The following is a 12,667-nucleotide window of genomic DNA, read 5'->3' as shown; positions in this document are numbered from 1 at the left end:
ATGCGTCCTGAGGCCTTCTGCTGTTTTCACTTCTTAGAACTCTGCAATTTAGACCAGTGCCTCTCTGTATTCCATCTGCCACTTGTCTGGCCACTTTGCTCGTTTATTGTAATCGATTAGTATATTATGCTCCCTATCAACTATACTGCTAAGGTTGGAGTCCTTGACATGTTTAGATAAGTTACTTTACATTCCAAGACTCAAGTCAATTAAATATATCAAGATATATATTATATACTCGGACTCGAGGGCACAGTCTCAGAGCGGAGGGGCCACTCTTTAGAACTGAGATGAGGAGCAATTTCTTCAGAAAGAGGGTGGTGACTCTGGAACTCATTGCCATGGAAGGCTGTGGAGGCCAATTTATTGAGTGTCTTTAAAAGAGAGATAGATAGGTTCTTGATTAGTAAAGGGATCAAAGATTACAGAGAGAAGGCAAGAGAGTAGGGTTGAGGAGCATATCAGCCATGATCAAATGGCAGATCAGATTCAGTGAGCAGAATGGCCTAATTCAGCTTAAATATCTTGTGATCTAAAACACTAGTCAGTAAGCACTGACCCTTGGCAACAGCATAGTCTGCCATTCTCCAGTCTGAAAAGCAGCTGTCGCAGCTCACGGTTTCATTAAACCAATTTTTAAAACTCCAATTGGACGCTGACAATCTTATGAGGCTCAGATCTGTTAACCTGCCTTTTATGTGGTACTTTATCAAATAGTTCTATAAAATCCATAAAAGAATTGTCCATTGCTTTCCTTTAATCAACTTTCTCATTTCATCAAAAGGTTCAATTGGATCAATGAAGCACAATCTACCTTTCACAAACCCATGCCGCTTCTCTTTAATTAACTCCAATCTCTCAGACCAAGTTCCTGTTTGTTTTTTTTTCCCCTGATTTATTTATAAAATCTTGCCTGCTGCTGATGTTAAAGTGACCAGCTGTAATTACTGAAATGTCACTGCATTCTCTTTTTAATTAAGGTGTCACATTTGCTACACTTCCCATTATATAGGGAAGATAAGATTAATGGCAAACCATTCCACCATCTCCATCTCATTTCCTATTGCAACCTATAATGTAAATCACCTAGACTAGGGGACAGACCAGCCTTTCCAATACATCCTTCAGATCACCCTGTCCATATCCCATCCAATACTTTACCATTGCCACTTTTACCAATATTTTGGCAGCATCAGCTTCCTAAATAAACAAATACAAAGTATTGAAGTATTCTCAGCTCACTCTGCACCTCAAAGCATATATCACCCTGTCTTGCCCTAATAAACCCCACCCCACCTGTTAATACCTTTTATTATTTACGTGTGAATTGAAGATTTATGGGTTTCCTTCTATGTTATTTGACTTTCTATCCTAATTCTCTCTTGGCCAGTCATATTTCCCGGTCCTTTCAAATTACTGTAGTTGGTCTGATTCTTTCTTGCAGAATTCAACTGATTATGTGTCATGCCCTTTTTGTTTTTGTTTATTTGTTTAGTCACATTCATTCTCTTCCCTCCCCATTTTACCGGATTCCTTTAACTTTTCCACCTCATTGGAATGAACCAAATCTGTTTCTAAAACCCCATTTCCTTAAAAATCTCCAGTGTTCCATTTCACCCTGGCTAGCTCTCCCCTCATTCCATTCAAGTTTACTCATCCAATATTGAAGTTTTGCTCTATGTTAATTACTAATCTAGCGTTAATCTATATTTTAAAATACAGTGACCCTCTGTGCATTCTAGGTCCATTTGGCCACCTCATTCCACAGCACCAGTTTTAGCACTGCCTCCTTCCTAACTGGACTAAGGACATACTAGTCAAGCAAGCTCAAACAATTGATCATCTTCCATAGCCTTTAATCCCAATATCCAAAATAATATTTGGGTGACTTAAATCCTCGAAGCTCTCAACTGTATGGCTTTTGCAGATTTACTTTTCTATCTTTTATTATTTGAAGCCCTTTAGATGTACCTGACGGTGTGATCATCCCCTTTTCTGCTTCTCAACTGTAACCAAGTAGATTCTGTCTTTGTCTCTTCCAGAACGTCCTCTTTCATCCCTTCCTTCTCTGAACACTTGAATATTAAATGCCCAAACCCTTCTCTTTTTTAAGCCATACTCCCCTTGACAGTACATGATGTGTCTACATAGTTGATTGTGCTTAAAATGTGCAACATAAAGCCACTATATTATGCGTTTTGTGAGTCTGACTTAGTATTCATTCAGACTCCTTCTTAGTCTGCACATATCTAATATGGTACTGCTTTCTTCTCACCTACTATCCAAGCTCTCGCCCCTTAATGTTGTATTCCTCCTTTCTACTTCCGTGTTGGTTTCTCAGTGCTTATATAATTTAAATTCACCAGAACAACCCAAGTGAACTTTGCTGCAAGCACATTGATCCCAATCATGTTGGTTCCATGACGAGGAAATTACTATGTCATTTTAATAGGTGTATCCTGTCTCTGATCTGATCCTAATGTCCCAAGAATCTGCAATCCTCCCTTCTGCATCACTCCCTGAAGTGACAAATTGATTTTCTTGATCTTAATATTTCCATTCTCACTTGCAGAGGGTATAATTTCGATATTTCTACTTTTTGAGATACTAATACCTGATTTTCTCCCTAGTTCATGAAAATATGATTTAGACCCTAATCCCTGCTTTCTCTATGCCACTGATAATAACGTACCACAACATCTGGCTCACTTCTCTTCCCTTTGCAGGATATTCCTGTGCATTATTAATCCTATGTATAATTCCTACACATTCCTATGCATTATATTCTTTGGCAACTTGTGGACTCTGACAGATACAGATAATTATGCAAACAATAACAACTGCATTACTACCCTTGCTGTTCTCTCATGTACATTATTATTAGCATTAGTGCCTTTAGCTGAACTGCAAACTTCAAAGTGTCACACTCCCAGCACTGTCCAAAGCTATGTCTCTCATGATGTAGAATTGCAAACAATATCACTCACCCATCCCATCATGTAAGTAATTTTCATTCCCTCTTTTAAAATCTAGTTTGCACCTGTTTAAATTACCAATTTTATTTATTGCCTCTAAACCTGCTTTTTATTAATTTACTTACTATTATATCCGACTTAAATTCTTGATTTCCTAGTTTAGAGAGGGAAAATAAAAGAAATTTTACCAACAAACTTGCCCATTTTCCTCTGACATCGCATTTTATTTGTTTTATCTTCTTTCAAAAGTGCCTTGCTTTGTCAATAACTTCCTGTTGCCATTTTAAACTAAACATTTCTGGCATGATCGCTTTCATCCTCATTGCTCCACTGACTTCGAGGCACCACTTTAAGACCATAAACATATGAGCAGAAGTAGGCTGTTTCACCATTTAGTAAGATCACAGCAGATTCGATGACCCTCAACTCCACTTTCCTTCCCTTTCCCTATAACCCTTGATTCCCAATGAAACCCAAACATCTAAACAGAAAGCAGGCTACGCTACCAGTGCTTAATTCGGAGGTTCACTAAAGATGTTACCTGGTATGGTGACCAAACATCTGAAAACGAACCTTCCAGCTCAGCGAGCAAACCTACGTCCAAAATGATTTAGATAAAAACAACACTGATCCTGAGCAAATAGTTTTATACTTATGAAATGTTAAATTTCACCAAATTATTTCATGTTTTAAATATTTTCACTTTGAACTTCAAATAAAGTGACGTGTATTATTTCAAAAAAATTAAAAGAGAAGAAAATTGACAGTTTAAACTTTCTCATCTGCCTGAGAGTATACTTCAATGGAATTGGCTACTTGCCCTTCTTGGTTATATCAGTTACTGGAACTGTAGCGATCCTGTAATGTGGTGCTAGATCCTCACTGATATCAGGAAAGGGGAAATCAACACCAGAGGGAACTTATTGGCTGGTTGTTTCTTGGTCAGTGAGGATTGGCATCACTTCATTGCAACATCTAAGCCAAAGTTTTTAATGTATTACTATGCTAGACATAAAAGTCAAGGTATTATTTGGGTTATACTTTCTAGTACTGAACTAATTGGTTATCACTAATTGAGTTTGTGGTTACAACATCTTTTAAACAAAAAACAAAGTAGGAAAGGTTAAACATTTGATGAACTTTTCTTTTGCAGCATCTTCTCTCCAAGCAGCACCAAGACTTTGCCAGTGACCCCTCTCAGTTTGCAGCCCTTGACGATATTATGTCTCAATTAGAAAATGAATTTGTAGAGTACCAAAGTGATGGATACACCCATCAGTAAGACTCTTTTATATATATTTGACTCTAGAACATTTTGTGCAGTGTTTATTAAGAATATTTTATAGGATGCTGTTAAACAGAAAATTTTGTTGTTTTATAAATTCCCTTGCATCACTCGAATGTATTGAGTCACTGTCAAATTATAAAACAGAACTTCTAGTTTTTGACTTTAAAATATAGGGGAATAATTGCCACCACAAAATATATTGCATTTCATCTTCAAAATATGATTGTATTTTTCAATGATGACTAAAGATCCTCAAATAACATAGTTCTGGCCAAGTCTTCTGGGCCTTATTGGGAAGAGGTTAGATTATTGTTTGAAATGAGTCCAAAACAGCAAACATTAGTTTCATAGGGAGACTCTCTTAAAGGACAAAAGGAGATGTTGAGGAGTAAAGAAAAATCCTGCTGGCAAGACCAGCATGTGTTGCCCTTGAGAAGATGATGGCAATCTCCTTTCTTTGATTAGAATTGAGTGTTTGCTAGGCCATTACCCATAACAGTTAATGAGTTACATATTTGCCAGATTAGGTGAGGATGAGGGTGCGTTAATGAACCAAATGGATTTTTACAATGGCATGATCTCTTTGAAAGACAAAAACTAAATTTAAAGTTTTGAAAATGTTTTGAAGGTGATCTGATGATGTTCGTACCATATTCAAGTCCACTCATACCAAGCAAGTTCATGTCTATAGGCATCATGACCGTGACAACATCCAGGCTTGAGCTGAGTAGCAAATAATGTTCATGCTACACAAATGCCAGACAATCACCATCTTCAACAAGAGAGAATCTAACCATCTGCCTTGACTTTGTGTCATAACCATTGCTTAATTCTCCAAATTCAAAATCTGGGAAGTTACGAGTGACAAAAAAAACTAAATTTGTTACATAAAGCTACAGTCACAAGAGCAAACCAATGGCTAGGAGTTCTGCAGTGAGAAACTCACCTCCACGTTCCCAAAAGCTTGCCGATAAATCACAAGTAAAGAGTGTGATGGAATACTCTCCACTTGCCCAAATGAGTGCAACTTCAACTTCATGCAAGATGCTCAATAGCATCTAGGATGAAGCAGTCTGCTTGACTAGCACCCCACCCAATACCTTCAATGTTTCCTTCATCCATCAATGACGTAGAATGGCAGCAATGTGTACCAAATACTAGTTGCTAAACCACAATGTCTGCTACCTAGAAGGGCAACCGATACATGCGAAGACCACAACTTGCAAGCTCCTCTCCAAGCTTGCACTATATGGCTTGGAACCACAGTGTTGTTCCTTCAACATCCCAGGGTCAAAATCTTGGACTCCTTTCATAACAACACTGCCTGTGTACCTACCACTGTGAATTACCCCTATAGATCAACTGATTGCTGATTTGTCACCTTCTAAAGGGCACTTAGGGATGTTGATAAGTGGTGGTCGAAACAGCAATATGCATAACATATGAATTAATAGAAAGTAACGTCTAATCCCTGAACTGGCTTTTTGATGAAGGCTCCCAAAACATTTGGTGAGTCTTCCAGTATTGATTAAATCCTCACTAGTTTGATCTCTCCAATCCAAGCACAAGCTGTCTGTTATTACTTGCTGCCCCTTTTTTTGACACACTCTGTCTCATTCTGACAGAATCTTCAATAAAGTATAGGGTTTAGTGATATTTTTAGGAAAGCACCCTATAAACAAATAGGGCTTCCAATGGACTCTCCTGCTCCTCAGATGCTGCCTGACCTGCTGTGCCTTTCCAGCACCACACTCTCAACTATCCCCTCTCGCACCCTATCCCCGTGCTACTGTGAATCAAATAGACCTTGCATCCAGGTAGAAATTATAATTAGTCAGTCTTCAAGCTCCCAACTTTATATAGAAGTAGAACCATTTCCAAAACCTGACATACCTCATACCTTAAACTTTGGATGTTTTTGTCATTATTTACTGGGAAGAAAACCTTGTGTTTTTTTTCCCCCAACAACCTAGGCTCTCGCTAATCTTTAACATCCAAACCACTGAGACTTGCTGTCAGCAGAATTTGGAACTGGTCACTTTTTGTTATTTCTTCTTTCCATCCAGTCCCAAAACATAATCTTATAAAACCTCTGATTTGTAGCAATGACAATGCAGTAGTTTTATGTTTACCATTACTGATATTAGCTTTTTAATCGTTGCCTCCTTACAGATATTAGAGACAGGTATTTGCATTTGAAGTAGTTCAGAGGGAACTCAGTAGGCAACTTACCAGGATGAAGGGGTTGTCCTCCGAAGGAAGGTTGAACTTCTTACACTAATTTTATTTTTTTTAATTTGAAGAGAATCAGGGTGATCTTAATGAAAAATAGAAGCTTCCAGGGTAGCTTACCAGCATAGGTGCTGAAAGCATGTTTTGTTGGCAAACTTCGAACAAGGGGATACAATTTGACAATAAAGTGACTCCAGTTTAAGACAGAGATGCAAAGGAATTTCTTTTCTTAGATCATTGGCTTTCCAATCAGAACACTGGAAGCAGAATCACTGAATGAGTTCGACAGATATTTGATTGACAAGGATGTTAAGGGCTCTCTGACAAATAAGAGAGCTGTGATGACCGTGGTCAGATCAGCTGTGATCTTACTGAATGTGGAGCAAGCTTGGTGGATTCATTGGCTTATTGCTCCCATTTCTTATGATCTGTCTTTAATAGACCCCCACCCCACCTCTTTCTACATTCTTAATGTTTCTACGCCAGTTAGTGTTCTGGGTTTCCTTCTGTGTTCACTGACATTCTATTCTCACATTCTCTCTTTGACATCCATTTTCCCCCCCGCCTACAACTTATCATATTTAGCCTGATTTCCAAACATACAATTCACCCGATCTACATCATTTTTTGTTTCATCAGATTCTCACTTTCCTTTATCAACCAAGGGATCTGTGCCTTTGGCTCCTTTACCTTTTGCATTCATTAGCATGTACCAGAAGTGTCACTTTTATGAAAATGGGATTGAATAAATATAAAGAAAGGTTGGATAAATATGATAAGAACTACTTACATGTGTGGGTCAATGCTGACTGTTTGGGCTAAATGGTCTGTTTCTGTGTCATAACCATTTTTGTATCCCTTTGCCTGGGCCAGTCTATAATTCTAAAAATAAATACTCAAGGTGTTTTGTTTCCCCATTTTTAAATAAAGGCAAACTCCAAAAGATTAGAAGAAAATCTGTTTTGTGTCTAAATGAGGATTTTTTTTTCCCCTATGAACACTGGCATTTGTTGAAATTGATTAATGGTGAACAAATTGAATAATTAAAATTCCAAAATGCAGGAGTTGCAACTCTTAGCATCAACTTCACTTAAAAATTATACAGGACAATGGCAAGATTTCAGGTATATTGAATTTTACACCTGTATGTTCATGTAGGTTTATGTTTTTATTTCAGATCATTGAAACCTGCTTCAAGCTCTGGAATTTTACTGTCCAAAATGTGTGCAAAATCGATACAGGCTGTTAATGACTTTGTCCTTGGAGAAGACCGATGTCCACTTGAGCCGATGGCTGCAAGCCAACAGATAAACCTTCCTGTAGAAAATCTGGAAAGAACTGATGAGCACCATGTGAAATCTGACAAAACAACAGATAAGCCAACTGCAGAAAGCCTGGAACGTAATGGACACAGATCCTGCCCCCTTCAGCAGGAACATGAACTGGCATCTTTGAGCTCCCTGGGTCAAATAACTGCATGCCCTAAACAGTTGGAGGTAAAACCCCCAGGTTGTATTTTACTAGACTTCAACGCAGGAATATCAGCAGAGAGAACAACTTGCTACATTGTTAATGAACAAATAGGTGAAGTTAGTATTGTGCAAAAAAAATGTAGTGCTGACAAAGGTGAAATTTCAGATGAAGAAGAGCATGTGAAATGTACATCAGCTGGAGCTTCGTATTGTGTAGGGGCAATTCCTAACTCCTGGAAGGCTGCTTGTGATATCATTACAACAAATACCAACTACAGTTTTAAAAAACGCAAACGCTCTGACAACACCAAATCGCAAATTGAGAGAAGTCCAAAATGCAGATTGGATGATTTGACTGGTGTATGTGATAGTTTCTCTTACCCTAAAAGTGCCAATTGCCTTACCAGTAATTTCAATGCGCACATTTTTCAACCACATACCAAATTGCTTTATTCATCAAATCTGAATAAAACCTTTTCTGCTCATTCTTGTGTTGAAAAGAACATGTTCAATGAACATGCAGAAGAAAACATCTCCATGGGAGAGCATTTTGATTTAACTGGCAATTTCAGTTTACACCGGCCTTTGACTAGTAAAGAAAGACTTGTAAACTTGCAAAGCAGTGGAGCCAAAGGTGAAGGTGAAAACTGGGAGAAGTCACAAATCGTCATTTTAGATTCAGAAGAAAAGACAAGCAACTTAGTAAATACCACATCTGCATCTGATCGACTTGATCAACCCAGGGGACCTCTGCGTTCTGAAGAGCAAATTGCCATTCCTTTAAGCGGAGCGATCATTCAAGCTAAAAATGATTTGCTGTTCCCTCTTCAAAATATAGAAAGCTTGACTTCTCAAGGCAATCAAGTTGTTCTTGATGTTGAAGCTGAAATTCAAAACACAAATGAGGAAATTGAACACTCAAATGTAGCAGGATATACTGCAATACAGCTACTTTCTTCCTTTAACTTCAATGGCCAGAAATCTTTGGGATCTGATGCTCTCCTATGTACGAAAGCTGATTTTCAAGTGGGTGACAGTAGATGTGAAAATTCTGTCAACCAAACTAACTTGTATCAATCTTCCTTTAAAAATAGCACATTTCACACAGATACCTTTTCATCAGAATCTGAATGGGATATTCAGTTGCCTTCAAGACTTGACAATAGACAAATTAAAGACCAATCTGTTGACTTGGAGCTCTTGCGAAAGACTTGTGTTAGTGTGAAAGATGCCAAGTATGAGACACAGTTATACTCTGTACTCAAGGACAAAGCTGGAGTAGATTGGACCAAAAAAGAAGAGAAATGTCTCGTGAGCTGTCAAGCAAAAACATGTACGCCATGTTATTTAACACTTGTGCCCTATCTGGACAGTTATACTAATTAATAATACTGTGCCAAAGTTATTTGAACGATTCAATTGACTCTTTCATTACACTTTTCATAAATTGTAAATGATTTTACTTCTGAGATCTAATGGGTTCATAAATCACTTTGCAATCATTATTAACATTCCAAGTCCCAGGTTAAATTAGTTATGACTGAGTTTATATTCCAAACTAACAAATACAATGCATTAGAGTAAATGGCACATATACATCTAAAATAAGAGCTTACTTTGTCAAAAGGAAGTGCTTTTACTTTCCTTTTATGCATTCTTTCTTTCCCTTCCCAACTACTATGATTTTGCTATACAACAGGAACAAAATAAAATCTAAATGCTTATAAGAAACAAACATCAATGTTCTAATTTGGCAGTGCAATGACAGAGCAAGTTCATTGTGCTTTTCCACCTAACAGTAGGATATTTTTGTATTCACAGTCATTAGAAAAGCTGAGTATTTCTCGCCTTCCCTATCAAAAAGCAAAGATTAAGCTTATTTCATCTTAGCTCTTAGTTCTGACTAAATATTCAACTGACATTGGTGTAGATCTAGGAGCATGTTCCACAGGCTACTTACCTGAGTACATAATGTGGTAGTACTTAACATTCATGTGTTCAGCATTATCTTTATAGGTGTATGCATTTACCAGAGGAAGAGTATGTTAAATTAGAAATTAGAGTGTGGGGACTGTTGGCAGCTTTTTGAGGCAACTGAACAAAGTGTACCGCATGGCAAATAAGTCCACCTAGTTGTATTTAATGATTGAATTTTTTTTATCATTTCAAGCAATATGAATCTTGTTGAGATGGTCCTGCAAATATTGCATAAAATCACTAACATTTACTCAAAACCATCAACTATGACCATTCTGCTGCATTTATTGACTTTCTGTATTGATGTAGAGCTTGTTAGCAGTCTGTACAAGATAGGATATGTAATTTGCATTTGCTGTTGTCCGTACGCAACAAAGGCTACAATGCAAATATATGCTAGAAAACATTAGATACAAACCATCTGTAGGAATGGATAAAGGCACAAGCCCTTCACTTAGGCCAACAAAGGTATGAAAAAAAAATCCGTGTTTGCTTGGTGTTACTGGCAGTTAATGTATTATATCCTTAAACCTGATATTGAGCGTCTCCGTTTCACTGACTTGTGATATGAATGTGCATATCCATTTGAACCAATTTGTGTTGAATTCTTTGTCTTGCTATTGGTTCCCTTGGCTCAGACACCACCTAATCAGCATATCTGCTTCAAAGAATGGAAGTTAAAAATTTAAAAATACTGTTTCCATTTAATAAAGGGCACCAATATGGTGAGGAGTTAGGAAAAGTAAAATAGGTTTATGAAGACAGATTTGTAAAATGTATGTTATTAAAAGCATTTATACTCTTCCTTTACCCAAATAAAATGGTTACCTATTGTAGAATTTATATCTCTGATGTTGTGAGCCCTTAACAGCCCCACATTTAAATAAAAATCTAGTTTAATCTAAAATGCTTATGTTAAAAGGTACAAGTTTTATTGTGTTTCGTAATTAATTTTTAAGCCAAAGTAGTTGCCTTTGATCTTTTAAAGTGTTAAAGGAGCAGCAGGATATTTTGTTATAGTTCTGTCACCAGAGTTCTGCTAATTAAATATTTTTTCTTTAAAGTAGCACTTGCTACTTTTCTGATGTTGGCATTTTGAACAAGGTGAACAGATTGCAGTTAAATTCCTTCATTATCCAGACAAAGTGTGATGTAAAGATAGATGCAAAGATAGGCTGGATTAGATTGACTAGAGTTACTAGATATGCCAATTGGAAAAAAGTTTCCTGCATTATCCTAATCATTCAGATGTTTACAAGTGTTCATTTGTCAATATATCTTAAAAATTAATCTAATTGATAATAGCATTACTTGTGGCATTTTCATCGTTTTCTAACTATGAAAACTCAATTTTAAAGTAATTTAATGAACAGGTTCTGTACATAATGTCATTCTTTTGATAGCATGGTTTTTGTTCATTGTTTTTAATTTGTCTCCAGTAAATCCTTTGTACTATAAAACATGAGCTCTTGAAATCTGTACAGATGTATAGTTTTAATCATGACATGTACAGGCAAATAAATAATTTTGTGCAAAATCATTGAATTAAATGTTGAAATACAGCTTTGTCCATAAAATTAATCAATTTGAAAAACTGGAAAGACCTTGAAAGACCACCTATTTGCAAAAGTACAGCTCACAGGTATGCATGTAGTTCCTCTAATGCAATTAAAGATCATAAGATGCTTCACAGGAATGTTATGCAGCAAAATTTGAAACTGAACTACATAAGCTTTGGGTGATCTGTCCTGAAATCTTGGTCAGAGCAGTAGGCTTTAAAGACCAACTTAAAAGGAGTTTGTGGAGGGAATTCCAGAGCTTGGGGCTTTGGCACCTGATGGTCAAACACCAGTGTTGAAGTAATTAAAATCTGCAATAGTCCTGAGGTCGGAATAAGTGGAGCACATTTATCTCGCAATTTTCTTAGTCTTGTAGCTCTTGGAGATTACAGATATAGAAAGGGAAGATGTGAGGAAAGAATTGAAGACAAAACTCAGCATTTTAAATTCTAGGTTTGCCAAATCATAAGTCAATGCAGATAATAAACAAATGGAAATAAGAGTTAGGATATTGCAGTTTTTGATGATCTCAAAGTTATGAAAGATCGAAGGATGCTGACTAGGGCTGCTTTAGAATATTCATGATTTGAGATAACACAAAAACAAGGATGAAGGAATCAGCAGCAGTTGTCCTGAAGCTGGGAGTGAATTTTTTTTTTTCATTTTGCTTCCTTCTGTTCAAATTAATTTGACGAAAACAATTACATTTGTTTCTTAAACTGGTTTTTAAAAATCCTACTTGCCCAGTTGGAAGAGACAGCTTCATTCTGATTATTTCCTGTTCATTCATTCCACTGAGAAAGATGTTTGGAGACAGGAAAATCAGAATTACTCCCAAATAATAATGGAATTTCAGAAGAACAACAGATTAATGTAAACTGGCCTTGTATGTCAGAAGATATCTGTGAAATACTGTCTGTTCTGAGAGAACACACTAATGCAATTTTGCATATTGGCGCCGTTTAAACTAATGGGGCTAGAATTGTATTATAGCCAATACGGGTAAGGAAAGCTCATGTTCTACAAATAATGGCCTAAATTCTTCAAAAGCAAAAAAGTCAACTTGGTTTGGAGAAATACATATTATAGTAGAACCAACTGTAATTGGTACACCTTTACTAATTCTAACACTGCCTTGACCTTCCTGTTAAATATCTGTAAAGA

At 36.8% G+C, this 12,667-nt stretch overlaps 1 protein-coding gene across 5 annotated transcripts in view; it reads left to right on the top strand.

The window, feature by feature from the left end:
• Positions 1-11,478, top strand: part of LOC140465875 (uncharacterized) — a 50,231-nt gene extending 38,753 nt beyond the window's left edge. For all 5 annotated transcript variants that reach the window (XM_072561761.1, XM_072561760.1, XM_072561759.1 and 2 more), the window contains 2 exons: positions 4,129-4,253; positions 7,673-11,478. In XM_072561761.1, coding sequence (XP_072417862.1) covers positions 4,129-4,253; positions 7,673-9,353 — 1,806 coding nt within the window. In that variant the 3' untranslated portion in view covers positions 9,354-11,478. The remainder of the gene's footprint in view (positions 1-4,128; positions 4,254-7,672) is intronic.
• The last annotated feature ends 1,189 nt before the right edge of the window (positions 11,479-12,667 follow it).

This window comes from Chiloscyllium punctatum, chromosome 42, assembly GCF_047496795.1.
Source record: "Chiloscyllium punctatum isolate Juve2018m chromosome 42, sChiPun1.3, whole genome shotgun sequence".
In the NCBI taxonomy this organism is placed as follows: Eukaryota; Metazoa; Chordata; class Chondrichthyes; order Orectolobiformes; family Hemiscylliidae; genus Chiloscyllium; species Chiloscyllium punctatum.
Note: the sequence above shows the minus strand (reverse complement) of the source record. Positions and strands in the feature narration are given on the sequence as shown.